Genomic DNA, 15,253 nt, shown 5'->3' with positions numbered 1-15,253 from the left:
TACACAATCTGATAACTATTATGAATTTGGCATGAGTCTATAAGCTATCTTTATATTCCCTGGGGACCTCAGAGAGGCCATAACCAATGGTGGAGTAGAAGAATTAGCCTTCCCCGGCCTCCTCTAGGCTGGTTTATATGTTTCTCTTCCATGCTTCTACAGTTATCTGGAGCAGTGGTTAAGAATGTGGAGTCGAATTGCCTGGATTTTAATCTTAGCTGTGTGACCTTGATTGAGCAAGTAACTTCTCTGGCCCTGACTGCCATCTGTGAAATGTAGACAATAATCATACCTACTTCTTGTGTCAGGATCAACTGATCAACATAAAGTGCTTAGATCCACGTCTGGAATTTATTAAGCTGTCAATAAATGTGATTATGTCGGTTGTTGAATATATTATAATATCATGTTCTATTTATGTATCTGTTTATTCCACTAGACTGCTACCTCCTTCCTTGCAAGAAGCATGTCTTATAAGTTGTGTTGGTGGGTGCCCATTTAGTATTCAATCCACTGTTACTGATGAACACGAATGAATAAAAGACTCTTCTGATGTTGTCCTCCCTCGAGGAAAGTATCTTATAAAACTATCTTTATAAGGTAGTTTTGCAGATTCATGTCTTATCTCCTCGCCTTTTATCCTAAGTTCCTACCTCCTGGTCTAAATCCCTGTGTTTAGTAAGGGCTCAATAAATATTTGTTCAGTAAATGAATAATAACCAAACCTGTACACACGGAGTCATCCATTGCTCTCCTTTCCTGACGTGAGCTCCTGCAGAACGTGTACTCCAGTAATAGCTAGCTACTCACTGTTCTTTAAATTCACCCTGCACTTCATGCCTCCATGCCTTGGCTCAGGTAGTTTCCGTCTGCCTGCCTCTCTCCACTGAGCCTGACACACTCATATTCATCTCTAAATTCCCACTTAGATGCTCTCCCTCCAGAAGTCTTTTCTGATCTGCTCAGAGAGAGCCAATTCTCTCCCTCCCTACTCCCACCTTGCCTCTTTATAATGATTTCATTGAAGGCTCATGCTGTGTCTTATATATCATAGAGTCTAAGCACCAATTATAGAACCTGACACAGAATAGGTAATTGGATAAGCTTGTTGAATGAATAACTATGTTGACCTATAGAATGATATCCAGATAGTCCTCAAATGAATTTGCTTTTCCATTCTGGATCATAAATGTATAATTATATGCATATACAATACACAAAGTGCAATTTGAGTCCCCCTCACAGCCTTTAAAGGTGATTAAGTTACGCCTATCCATTTCTTCCTTGTCTGGGCTACCTTCTGACATAAGGCATCCATTTGGGAGCACATAGGGCAGGTTTTGGAGTTCAATGTGCACATATGGAGCACAGGGAAGACAACTAGCTTGCATAGTGCTTGAGCCATGACCTTGGCTTTGTTGCCTTGGTGTTCAAAACCCAGTGATGCTCATTCTGGAAAGGGGGGGCATGCCCCTGGAAGGGCGTAACAGAAGCTCTGATGACATTCTTATGTTCATCAGAAGAGGGCACTGGTTAATAAAAATATCAAGAATTACAGTTATAACCATATGGAAACCTAGGAAAACAACAAGAAAGAACATCTGCACATACTAACATGAAGAGACATGAACTGGTGCAGAAAAACTGCCCTTGCATCACCCATGCCTGGCAGCAGACTAGATTTCTGGGCACTCTGCACAGGATCCCATGCCTGTGTCAGCCAGGGTTGCTCAGATCATTGGATTAGTGATATTAATGCAAATAGTTGCAATGAATTCAGAATGACTTTGCATTTAGGTCTCTTGGGGGGAGGGGTGTTGGTGGTTCCATATTGGTATTTTATTTTTGCTATTCTAAAAGGACTGCTTCTCATAAGACATGGCATGCACACAGGGTCACTGTATCCAGTTCTGGATTGATTATCCACTGGAAGCAATCACTGTAATAAATTCAGACTTTTTATCTCCTTCCCCCAAACAAAATGGTATGTGCATGGGGTCATGGCATCCTGTGTGAAGAGGGTGGGGAAGAGAATTTTTTGGTACCTAATTTCCTCAGAGGGAGATTACACTAAGGAATGAGCTGATAACAACTGCAAAATGTTTGGGGTGTGGCTGGCAGGCCACTGTCACTGTGTAACTACAGTATAGCTTCTTGCTACTCTTTATTTGTTTGAAAAAGCACACTAAACAAACATCCATGGGAAACACTTTTTTTTTTTTGTTTTTGGTTCAATGCTTGGCTATTCTGGTTCTTTGTTTCAGGACAAAATTCTGGACCCAGGAGGTTGTATAACTAACGGGGTGCCTGACCCAGACTTCGCAGCCCTCTCTGGCTTGCCAGCCACCCCACTGCCCCCACAAACCCAAACACAACCACACTTCCACTAACCCTGAGTTGCGCTGCCCCAGGCCGGTCAGATCTGAAGGGACTAGTCCCATGGTTGCTGGAATAATCTTGTCTCCTTTCTGGTACCAGAATTTCTCCTTATTCTGTCTTCCACTGAAGATCCGAAGTTCCACAGTGTGGGCTGGGACAGCAACAATTTGGAGAATCCAGAGAATGCTCCCCCTCAGCTGAGCAGGCCACACACTCATGCGTCACACTCAGGAATGAGCTTGTGCTCACGTGTTGGTGCCAGAAAAGTTTCTGGCGGGGGGAAATGTGTCCCCCAGTAGACCTCAAATACATACACTTTGTAAAGAACAGATTGGTCACGGTGAATATTATTCTAACTTAAAATCAGCTGGCACTTCCTGAGCATCGGCTCTCACTAGACATTCTGTTAAGAGCTTTACATGCATTATCATATTGATTTTCACAAGTACTCTATGAAGTGGAAATTACTGTTCTCATTATAGAGCTGAGGAAACTGAAGCTTAGAAGGACAGGAACTCACTTGAGGTCTCATTGTTAGTGAACAACAGAGCAAGAATTCAATTCAAATACCCAAGTCTGACTCCAGAAAGACTTGTAAATGGAAGGAGAGAAAAAGATACTACAAACCATTTCAAAGCACTAAGCGTTTTTTGAAATTGATATAATGGTGGTTATTACTTTAGATAAAAGAGGGTGTGTAGTGGGTTGAATGGAAACCCCTGCCCCCACCCCCTGCCCCAATATATGTCCATCTCTTCACTCCTGGAGCCTGTGAATGTGATCTTATTTGTAAAAGGAGTCTTTGCAGATGTAATTAAATAAAAGATCTCAAGATGAAGTTATTTTGGATTATCTGAGTGGGCTCTAAATCCCATGACCTGCGTACTTATAAGAGATACTTAGAGAAGAGACACAAATAGGAGAGAAGGCCACGTGAAGACAGAGGCAGAGATTAAAGTAACACAGCCATAGCCCAGGAACGCCTGCATGAAGAAGCAAGGAAAGGTCCTCCCCTACAGCTTTGAGAGGGAGGGTGGCTCTGCTGACACCTTGATTTTGGACTTGTGGCTCCCAGAATTCTCAGAGCATAAATTTCTGTTGTTTTTAAGCCACCAGTTAGTGGTAATTTATTACGACAGCTACAGGAGACGAGTGAAGGGGGCAATGCAATTGAATGGCAAAGGCACCTGACTTAGGACTGCGATTCCCAACTCTGACCTTCATTACGTGTGACCTTGGCATGTCGCTTCCCAGGGCCTCAGTTTCCTTATGTGGAAAACAACTTTGAGTGAGACCCTTTCCATCCCTCATGATCTATGAATCGAGGGTTTACGTTTGCTCTTATCTTCCCCGCCAGTGGGTGGGGCAGTAATTACGTGATGACCTTTATCTTGGCAGAAATGTTTGAAGATGAATAATTAAAGCTCCTCCTTCAGAAATATGACAAATATATCATTTGCATTTTTTTAAGAAAAGATTCCTTGGGTTTAACATACACACACCACACTATGTATAAGATAAATAACCAGCAAGGACCTACTGTATAGCATAGGGAACTCTACTCTATACTCTGTGATAACCTATATGAGAAGAGAATCCGAAAAAGGATGAATATATGTATATGTATAACTGAATCACTTTGCTGTACACCTGAAACTAACAAAATATTGTAAATCAACTATACGCCAATAAAATTAAAAAATAAAAAAACTGCAAGTAAAAAAAAAAAGATTCCTTCTGTGCAGGGGGCTTAAGCCAAGGACTACTGGGCTCTAATTCCCAGGTGCAAATTTTAAAGGAAAATAACAAAGATACTAGAGAATATGGGGAGGGAGGGTTGCAACTGCCCTATAGTGATATGTGTGTCTTAATGGAGTAAAAATCTTATTGAAGGTACTAGTGTTTGGATAAGGCCCAGCCTAATCCTTCCCCTCTGCTGTGAATGTTGCCCAATGGTTTTTTTTTTACCTTAATAAAAAGTACAATTGAGTTTTTTATTCTAATATTTTTTCAATTTCACTGCTGTAGACTGACAATAGTAAGATAACCCAATGGTTTTTTATCAGGCAAGCTTATCAGGCCTCATTCCTTATCTGATAGTGAAATTCATGGTAAATGTACCTTTTCCAGCAGGCAGTTTTCCAGTAATTGTGTGACTAGAAAAAGTAGGTGTTCTATTTTAGAAACCATAGTGTTCTACCCTATGGTAGAGATATAGTGCAAATGGGAATGCTTGCTTATAACTGAGTTGATCATACAGGAAGAGCCAATTAAGAATCAGTAACAATCTTGAAAAAAAATACCTTTTAAGAAATAATCAACAGAGAAATGACAACTCAACTGCCACTTTATGGAACCGTAGCTTTCTTGGGTAAATCTGGGAAATATTTTTTCATTATGAGTCTCACAAGATTGTTAGGAACTTTCCTTTGATTATAATTGCCCATTTTCTAGCAAAATGTTCCATTTGCTGAAAATCCAATGGAGAAGGGAGGATGAATGGGGAGCCTCTAGCTTACTGTCCAAGGTCCACACAGAGCGGACACTTCATGAATGTGGAGTGAACAAATGGGACCCATCCCGACACAGTTTGAACACAGAAACAGAGACAGTCTTTGGAGTTCCAACTGCATGGAAAACACACCATGCTGTGACATCTTGGGCTCAATCAGTAATGGTTATTAAACACACACGTGTTCAGAGCACCAGGGTAGCTGCTGATACTGGTAACTTTCTAGAACTCTCACCGTCTTTCGAGGCTACTGCCTTTTCTGGACAAGAGTCAAACTACTACCCAGTGGGATCAAACCATACTTGTACAAATCCCCAACAACCCAACGTACACTCAAGAGATGAACACAAAACAGATTAGGAAGGTGGGGGAGGTTGAAAAGAGCTAGAGAGAGATAAACAAATAGCTGGAGGAGAAAACTTCCAAAAAGGGATCATACAATTTCCCCTACCAGGCTTGAACTAACCTAACTGACCAACAAATGCACTTCCTTTTTTCTTCCTTAAACTTTCACTGAACATCTACTATGTGCCGGGTAGTGTTCTAGACACTAGGGATACAGCAATGAACAAAACAGGCACAACTTCTGCTGTCATGGAGTTTACATTCTGGGGGAGCTGATGCCAGTGCAAGAATAACACATGGTTCCTGATGTGAAAGGAAGGTGCCAGTTCCCACTCTAGCCTCCAGCCATGCCCGGATCAAGAAGGCTTCCCTGATGCCCTGAGGCTGCAGTCTCCTCTTCCGACTAATTAACAGTATTCATGTATCTCATCACAAGGGAAAAAACTGTAACTATGTGTGGTGATGGATGTTAACTAAACTTATTGTGGTGATCATTTTGCAATATATACATATTTCAGATCATTATGCTGTACACCTTAAACTTATATAATGTTCTAAGTCAATTATATCTCTATACAATTGGAGGAAAGAAAGAAAGCAACACAATAAAATATGATACTATGGAGGGCTGAGATTTAAATAAAGCAAGCAAACAAACAAAATAACCAATATGCCATCTATTAATCATTGGTTAGTAACTTTCTAATAAGCTTTTAAGCTCAACGGCTGAGACAGGGCCTTCTCCCCCTATGGCGTTACTTAGAGTTTACAGACAGTGCTAGCTACACAACAGGTTTTAGGTAAAAGTCTGGGGAGGATTTAACATTGTATTGAATCTAACATTTAGACACATTAGATGAGCTTCCTGTGATCGATCATTTCACTCTGAGGTCAGAATATTTTAGAAAGAATAAGTCAGTGACTTGCATACAGGAAGTGCTAAATGAATGAATGAATGAATGATGGTTTCTTAAAAAAAAGGTAATATTTAAGTTACACGATTTATCATACCAAAAGCCTATTGGATGGGTACTACTATTGACCCTTGAACAACACAGGTTTGAACTGAGGAGGTCCACTTACACGCAGATTTTTTTTTTCATGAAATACTACAGTACTACACCATCCGTGGTTGGTTGAATCCACTGGGTACTGAACCTTAGATAAGGAAGGCAGACCGTACAGTTATATGCAAATTTTTGACTGCACAGAGGGTCAGCATCCCTAACCCCTGTGCTGTTGAAGGGTCAACTGTATTTGTATCTCCACTTCACAGATGAAGCCTTTGAGGTTTTGAGCTGTTCACAGCCTTGCCCAAGGTCACGCTGCCAGAGAAGTAGAGATAGAATTCAAAACCGGGGAGTCTGATTCCAGTAATTCTAACACCAAGCCGTACTGCAATCCCCCACCCCAACCCTCCAGGGTAACTCCAGATAAATCTGGCTTTGGAAAGCGCTTTACTGGCATTCAGTGTTTTTGTCTGGTCTCTTCCTTGTCATTTTGTTTTCATGTTTTGGACGTATTTAGGTTTTCTTTCCTATTTCTTTTGAGCACTGGAAGGTCAGTCTGCTCTCATAGATGTAATAGTATGTACATTTCCTTTCTCAGTTTCAGGGCTGACTAAAAAGTTAGGTGAGACAGTTTTCTGTGATTATCGATTTTAAGGGCTGCCAGGAAGGTGTCCCTACCCACAAAATCCCCCCACTCGCTTCCCGATGTTTAAAATTCCACTAACATGGCTTCACTGCTTGGCTTCAAGTCATGTCCTGTGTTGAAATTCAAATACATCAGGGACAGATAAGTAACACTGTAAGCCAGGCAGCCTGCCTATCATCCTTCCACCCATCCTTTCCTTCAGTAAGTATTCTGGAGACAGACTCTAGCTGAGTAATAGCTGCTGAGATGAAGGGTAAATAAGTGGTCTCTGCCCTCAGGAAGATCTTGTTTCTGAAAGGAGACGGACGTGAAAGAAATACAATACATTGTTTTAGATACTATGATGGAGGCATTTATGAGGTGTAGGGAAACCCAAAGGGGATAAATACACTGCTCTACTTGGAAAGATGAGTGTGGATATGCCTTAAGCCTGAAGTCCTTCACACTTTAGTAAGAATGAATTGTAAAGACTGTTTGCCAGGAGGCACAGTTCGGTGATAGGAGAAAAAAGTTTAGAATGAGTGTGAATTCACTGGAATGTTATATATAGGCAGAGGGAACAACAATAAGAAAAAAAGTCCACAAAGAAAAACCTGGAATCAAAGTCAACACTGAGCTGATTTCGGAAATGAGAGGAGATTGGGCCCTTCTCACTTATATAAGCCTGCCCAATTGTCAGGCCCTGTGTTAAAACACTATATTAAAAGAAAAATCTTTGCAAAAGGGCTACAAGGAAAAAACAAAGTTGCTGTGATTGACTGACAGCCACAGAGGCAAGCATTTCTTAACTGAACATACCAGGGTCAGCAAACCTTCTCCATAAAGTGCCAGAGAGTAAATATTTCAGGCTTTGTGAGCCATATGGTCTCTGTAGTGGCCACTCAGTTCTGTGGTTGCAGTGTGAAAGCAGTCACGGACAGTATTTAAATGAATAGACGTGGCTGTGCTCCAACACAACTTTATTTACAAAAACAGGTAGTGGGCCGAATTTGGGCCATAGGCTATAGTCTGCTAGCCCCCTGGTTTATACCATCTCATAGGCATATTAAAGGCCTAAATTAAATACGTTTAAGTATGTTTTAAATAAAGTTTAAATAAGTTTTTGAGGTGAGGCCCCCAGCTCCTCAATGGACATCAGGGCCTCCTGCAGAGCCCTTTACCTTACAAGGTAAGGGACTACAAGGCCTGGGAAGTAGCCACCTGAGCCCTCTGAACAGACTGCAGTGACTGGAAGGAGAGAGAGAGAGGGAGCAAAAGACAGGCAGACAGAGGATCTTTGTGCCAAAGACGGTTAGCTGTTTACCAAAAATTCATGCTTCTGGTGTACTTTTGATTAAAAAAGTATAGACTGAGTGGTCTGCGGCTGATGCAAAATTACTTCTTTTTAGCAGTAATGCATGAATGTTTATTAAACATATTGTTTACAGTTACTTAGCCTTTCATTTATTCATTCAACAAACACTGCCTCCTACATGCCAAGTACTGTACTAAGTCCTGACAAAAACAATCCTGGATAATTCAGGGTCATTACCAGATACCAAGATATCTAAATTACTTCCCCTCTGATTCCCTGCTGTGATTTTCTGTAACCTTCCACTATTTTGTAGTATGTGATTGTGACATACTGAACCTCACAGAGCTTTTTAAGGCCTCAAGCCCTCTGACCAAGTTTTCTCTTTGCATCTTTTAAGACTATGTCTGTTATTGCCTCACAAAGATTCTGCAGGCAGGTCAATAAAAATCACCTGTATGTCATCTTTTGCAAATGGCTTGGTGTGCCCCATCAGTTAGCCTTTACATCTGCTAACTCCATCTTACACACAAAGCTGGGCAGACTTTACCTGCTCTAGGAAGCATTCCTTGATTAAAGACTCTCAGATATATATCTCCATCCACGATGCTTTCTCTAGTCAACTATCCACTCAAAATATCCACTCAGATGTTCCATAGGTCCTCAAATTCAACATGTTCAAACTTACATGCCACCTACCCATATCCCCTTCTCCCCTCCAAGGTTACCTAGATCAGAGAATGGAACCATTTGCCACCTAACAGTGGAAGCCATAAGCTTGGAAGTCCTTCTTGACAACTTCCTTCCCCTCTCCCCTGGTGGTCTATTATTCACAAAGTCTAGGTGATGGTATCTCCTAAATATCTCTTGAACCGAGATACTTCCTTCTAACTCCACTGCTTTCATCAGAGCCTAACCTACCAACCTCTCATACCTGAACATTCTAATTGTTCTGCTGGAATCCACTCTCATCTAACTCTCATGTCTACCCTGTATCCCTATGATCATATCAATCCATTCAGTGGTTTCACACTGCTCTTAGGGTAAAGAACAAAATTCCTAAACACCCTATTAGACTCTGCATGATTGACTATAAACAACATCATCTTTTTCTGACACTAATCTCTTTTTCATTTTCTCTGACACCTCTGAATTAGGTGTCATGTTAGAGCTTTATTCTGGTTCACACCTGTGGAAGATTTCCATTAAAGGCCCCTTTCTTCACCAACCCTTGCATCCAAACACTTTGCCGTATAATACTGAAGTGTTCTCCCACTGTTGGTGAGACATAATTTCCTGCCCTTGAGTTCAGCCACGTGACTTGCTTTGGCCTGTAGAATTAGACAAGGTACAGAGCCCAGGGTCCAAGAGGCCTTGCATGTTTCCATTTATCCTCTTGAACCTCTCCTCTCACCACAAGAACATGCCCAGGGTAGAAATTTGGTTCCATGAAAAGGATGAGGGACATGTGGAGTGAACTACCTAGCTGAGCCCAGCCTGGATCAACTGATCCTCAATGGACACACAGATTTATAAGAAACAATACTTGTTTGTTGTTTTAAGCCACTGAGGTTTGGGGTGGTTTGTTATGTAGCAATAGCTAGCTGATATACTAACACAATACTTTGTATTTGCCTATGGCTTTGTAAATATCCTCTACCTTAGCTGACATTTAGGTCAACTAGGGTTAAAAATAAACAAAGACTGCATAGATGGATCTCATCCTTCCTACTACAAACAGCAAACTTGCTTGAGGATTGAGGTCCAGTAATAAAACAATAGCTAATTTCCTGAGGATTCCTGCATGACTTTCCAAATGAACTGAGGGCTTTCCCACCAATCCTACAAATTGGGTGGATGTAATTGGGCTTGGATCTCTCCCTTACTGCCACAGAAGCTCTTCATCCCTGAAAGAAATGGCAAATCCACTGCCACAGCTGGGGGACCAAGCTGAAAGTTCAGAGCTGGTTTCTGAAGTGACACAATCTACCTGCAATCTAGATAAAAGCACAGTCTGTCATAGGCATTTTAAAGGTCATCCTAGATTTAAACAGCACATCTTGTTCCTTTTATCCTTGTCCTCTGAATTTCTCTTTGAAAAGTTGTTGAATGTTTCTGGCCTTTACACTCTCTTCCTGACAAAACCTATTACTGGTGGATGTTAATTAAGCCACAGGACCAAGTCATTGACAATTCAAAATGAAAACCATGATCACCTGTGGCTGTCATACCCTGCCCCAAAAGCCACAGCAAAATGCTGGGCGCTTAAAGGAGACTCTTGAAATTAAGACTCTTTCACCCATAATATGAAGAGTGACTTGAGGGATGTAAAACAAAGTACCCTGATTAATACACCATCAGGTTTGCTATGTCAGAACAGAAGTAAAAGACGTCAAAGTAAACAGTCAACAGACTTCATAGCACTAGAGAAAATAAAGACACACATACCTGGACTGATGCAATTCTTCTCTCTGAAATAAATTTTAAAAATACATGTTTTAGTCTTGCTCAAACCCACCCAAAATTCCAAAGCAGACATCTTGAAGGGAGAGGTCAGTAACTTTCCTAGCTAAAATGTTTTGCATTTTTGTTTTCGGGGGAGAAGGTTAGAACATTAGAAATTTGAGTAGTTTGTTCTTTCTGCCCTTTTAAACCAGCCACGCCAGGTGGTCTTCACATAGCGTAGACTTGCAAGAGGGCCACCTTTACTATCTAACGACTGACAGACAATCTCTAGCCTGGGTCCTTTCTTAAAGTGCCTTCAAGTATATTGAAGAAGAAAGTGAGCTCGACCTCCACGCTCCTTCCCCAAACTGCTGCACCCCTTTTACTTGACAGCCAACTGTCCTAAAGACTGTGTGTCCCCCCAGCCGTCTACCGACACAGCACGCCACTCCGCGACCAGGCAATGTGGCAACCTGGAGACCTACTATGCTCTCCATCCACCAATGAGAGGCAGGAGGCTTAGAACTGTGTTACCTGAGGCCTGGGGAGCCGTGGGGTGCGGCTGGGTGCTGGCTGGCCTCCACTCCGTGGAAGGGAGGCCTGAGGAAGCGACCCCTCTTTGAGGGACTGAAGCACGGGAAGGGCAAACTCATCACTGGGCGCCATTTGGAGCTCAAACGAGTCGGCTGCGTTGAGCGCCGTTTTGGGGTCCAGAGGCAATCTTGAGTGGAGTCTCAGGGGCCACAGGGAGTGCGAAGACTCCTCTGGGCTTCCAAATAGCCCGTTGGAAAGGCGATGCGGGGAGCCGGAAGACTCCTTGCAGCTGCCCGAGGTGGGCCCTTCCAAGGCCGCCTGCTGAGGCAGCGCATGCGCAGTGCCGTGCGCACGCCCACGCACACTCCCGCAGCTGCGGCCCCTTAACCTCCTCAATGTGGGCGAGGTGGACGCGCGGCCCGGGGCCTGCCGGTCAAAGTGGAGAAGTTTCCCCTGGTTCTGACAGTGCTTCTTGGACAGGCTTTCCAGGGGGGGTCGAGGAGAGGACCCGCAGTCTGGGGGCTGCACCTCTGGGAAGGATGGCTCCGTCTTCTCCACGCCGCTAAGAGGCCCGGTTGCTGGAAGCTTCCAGGGGACGCCGTCAGAGTTGCTGTTCTCCCGACCACACTGAGGTTGCTCCGTTTCCGCCTTCGGGTGCCTCCCTTCCTCGGGTGTGTCTTCGTCCTTTTCCAGAGAATAACTGCAAGCAGGTGGCTGCATCTTTAACGAGGACGAGCAGAGTGCGGAATCTGTTGCGAACAAGGAGACGGAGGTGAGAAAAAAGGTGTCTGAAATTTCACATAAAAACTTCTAATTCACCAGAGCAGATAGGGAATGCCCAGTTAACATTAGTATCTGTTATGTTTTGTAGATAATTAACATAAGTGAGTCCAGTCTTCCCGTCTAAATTGTTTACGTATTGAAATTTGTGTATGTTACCGAATTAAGTCGTTTGGACCTTGCTCTGTGCCTCGATGGGGGAGAGTTCTTTTTCCCATTGGGGTTCGAGTAGGTGAATACGAAACCCAAGCGGAGATGGACACAGTGCAAGCTTTACTTAGTGGCCAAAGAATGGAGAAGCGGGAACCGCGTTCGCAGACCAACCTCTCGCCCATGTGGCGAGAGTGATTTAAAGAGTAAAGACAAAGCGAGGAGGAGTGAGGCTAATTATGGGGAGGCTTATGCGTTAGTCTACCAGGAAGGGGCAGAGCTTTTTCCGAGGGAGTGGGGTGCCACCCCCTTTTTTGTCCTTAATGTCTGGTCCTGGCCGCCGGTAGGTGTGTCACATAATATGTTGATATAGTAAAATCAGTGTATAATGAGACTTAGGATCTGTTGGGCGTCAGATTCATGCCATCTTAGTCCCAGCTGGTTTCATCTGTTTTCTTTATTCGTAGCTTGCTTTCTTATCTCTGGACCCTTTAAGATTTGTGTTCACTCCTGCTAAAGGTGGGGTGGGGGGCATTTGGCAGGTTTTGAGCAAGGACACTCTTGCCAGCTGTGGAGGTTGATGGGTTTTGATCAAAGACCTGGAGCAGCTCTGGCAACATTTACTGGTTACTTAATATCCCTTCCAGTTCAAACAAAAAAGCTTTTAAAAACCTTGGTGATCTAAGAGATTTCTTGGAAGCCACAACGCTCATCACCTTTTGATTATTCCATTTTAAGAGAATCAAATATACATTCAATTTCCCTTACATTCTGCGTTTATATATGTATGAATATGTGTGTATGTGCTTTGGAGTATTCCAGGGATATAAGGATGAGAGAACAAGAAAAATGAGACCCCCTTCCCTCAAGGTTTAAATTACAGAATGAGACATAATTTCAAAGATAGTGATGCAAAGTATTTGGCAAAAGACATTTTAGATTTTCTCCATCCCCGTGTTCTGGAAAAATAACTCACCAGTTTGAAAAGAAAAACCGAGATGTCACGCAGGTGCTCTGCTTCTCGTGATTAGAGGTGCTCTCTATGATTCACTAATGCAGAATTACCTCCCAATTAAGCTCTTCCCGTGTTCAAGCAAATCTGATTCTACCATGGTGTAAATACGTTCATGGTGACATGGAAATGACTTACTGCTATTCCGTTATTTTGTAGTTTTCCATTTGAATAAGGTAGTTGCCTGTGGGAAAGCATCAGTCCTTACCCATCCTATCAACTATTGCATAAGAGGCAACTCCTGATTGTTTACAGATCTGGTGTGGGACTGTGGAGCAAATAATAACCATCTTGGCTTGCCATGGGCAATGTGGGAGGCAGTTTCAGGCTGTACATGGCTTGTTGGTGGATGGAACATCAGTAGTTGACCACATATTCTGAGATCTCCAATAATAACTGCAGCAAGTCTATAATTCTTTTTTTTTTGGGCCGTGTTGCGCAGCTTGTGGGATCTCAGTTCCCCGACCAGGGATTGAACCCAGGTCACAGTAGTGAAAGCCCAGAATCCTAACCACTAGACCACCAGGGAACTCCCAGCAAGTCTATAATTCTAAAGCAATCTGTAACCCTTCAGGAATGGATGCATTTGGACTGCCCAATTTTAAGGATAGCTAATAATTTACTCTTTTAGTGCTGGATAATTTTAATTTCACTGCCAACACTTTTTAGAACTTTTTCTACTGTGTATTATTTACATCCTCAATTTGATAATAGAGAATACTGACCACCAGAAAATTCTTGATGACCTGTCTGCCTATGTTGTGACTCATGAGACTAGATGACATACAATATTATGACTGTTTATTGTAGTTCCATGGAGACTAATTGTTACAGGTTTTTTATAGCATATGATTATTTACCCCATATGAAATAGCCTCACACTGATGTACTCCCTAGTTTTTAGTCATTACGTCTCCTTATAGTTTTGTACTTGCCTATGGCAGATACTTTGTTTCCTTTCATTTGTTTCTTCTAATCTGTTTCAGGGGTAGAAGTCCAATAACCCTGTGTCAAGAGAATTAATAGACTCTTAGGTTTATTCTTATCAGTAAAGGGGAGGAGCCCAGCATCATGATATTGTCATGACAATTCTGTGAGATTGATTTGGGGGACTCTGTGTTCTCGTATGTTTACTCCCTGGTTCTCATCTGGTTTAAAGCCAAGTGAAACTAAAAGGTACTGGATTTTAGATTGGAGAGTTGTTTAAGGAACTACTTAGATACCAACTAAAGTCAGTTTGACTCTTACTACAAAAGAAATCTGAAATTCTTAATGCTGGGTTTGCTTTAATATTTTGAGCCGAGGACTCAAATGTTACAGGACTTCACATATAGAACAAAAATGTATGAGGTACCCTTATTTTGGGAGTGAGGGGAGACAGTAATACCTGCTAGGAAACTTACATTTTAGTTAAGGTGAGGTTGAACTGGTTTTGATTTTAGATTGGTAATTTCTGGCTGATACCAGCTTCACAGGAGAAGATTGAAAAGACCCATTTTGACCACTGATGAAAACAGGTGTATTAGGTCTCTTTTCAGGTCCTTTACTGGAGGGCCAGTTCCTCATTCTCCCAACAAACAAATGCCTGAGCTGAGAACTGGAGTTCCAGGTACTTCCAACACACATACACACCCAGGGGACTTTATTCCGTTCCCCTTCATAGCATTGTCCAAGTTCTAGGCAGCAGCATGGTTAAGGGAGTTCAGTGTGTTTACCCAGGCACTTGCATAATAGTTCTTTCAGAATTCTTAGTCCTTGGGTTTCCCCTCTGTTCTTGTGCCTTCTCCTTCCTCCTTAGAGGGGTTAGGACACTGCTTCAGATTTCCTTTCTAGTTGTCCTGACATAGGGTGTGGCAGTCTGTAGGTGGTTATTATACCCAATGGGACTTAAGGATCATTAAGTATTGTTTACTGGCCAGTGTCTCATATATTGGAACCAAGGCATTAGTAACTGCTGACATGACTCACCGCAGAACTGGAGAAACTTTAACTACAGCGGAGCTCTGGGAGGCCGTTTGCTGAGAAGGGGAGCCCAAGCTCTAGAGTTAACGATCTGCTTGCTCTCTTTGGCTCACCAGCTAGTCCTGTGACCTGGGATAATCCACTCCCCCTCTGTCAGCCTCCAGGCCACACTTATGAAAGGATATTA

At 42.6% G+C, this 15,253-nt stretch overlaps 2 protein-coding genes across 2 annotated transcripts in view; both read right to left on the bottom strand.

The window, feature by feature from the left end:
* LOC118901568 (pleckstrin homology domain-containing family G member 7) overlaps positions 1 to 2,516 on the bottom strand; it is a 76,304-nt gene extending 73,788 nt beyond the window's left edge. Inside the window, exon 1 of the mRNA XM_036864799.1 lies at positions 2,392 to 2,516. Coding sequence (XP_036720694.1) covers positions 2,392 to 2,441 — 50 coding nt within the window. The 5' untranslated portion in view covers positions 2,442 to 2,516. The remainder of the gene's footprint in view (positions 1 to 2,391) is intronic.
* Positions 2,517 to 10,588: 8,072 nt separating this feature from the next.
* LOC118902803 (uncharacterized protein C12orf74-like) lies at positions 10,589 to 13,394 on the bottom strand. Its single transcript, XM_036867465.1, is given in 3 exon segments — positions 10,589 to 10,654; positions 11,163 to 11,911; positions 13,313 to 13,394. Coding segments are annotated over 3 exon segments (897 nt in total).
* Positions 13,395 to 15,253: the final 1,859 nt, after the last annotated feature.

Source organism: Balaenoptera musculus, chromosome 10, assembly GCF_009873245.2.
Source record: "Balaenoptera musculus isolate JJ_BM4_2016_0621 chromosome 10, mBalMus1.pri.v3, whole genome shotgun sequence".
Lineage (NCBI taxonomy): Eukaryota > Metazoa > Chordata > Mammalia > Artiodactyla > Balaenopteridae > Balaenoptera > Balaenoptera musculus.
The sequence above is the reverse complement of the archived record's forward strand: the minus strand, read 5'-3'. Positions and strand labels throughout refer to the sequence as shown.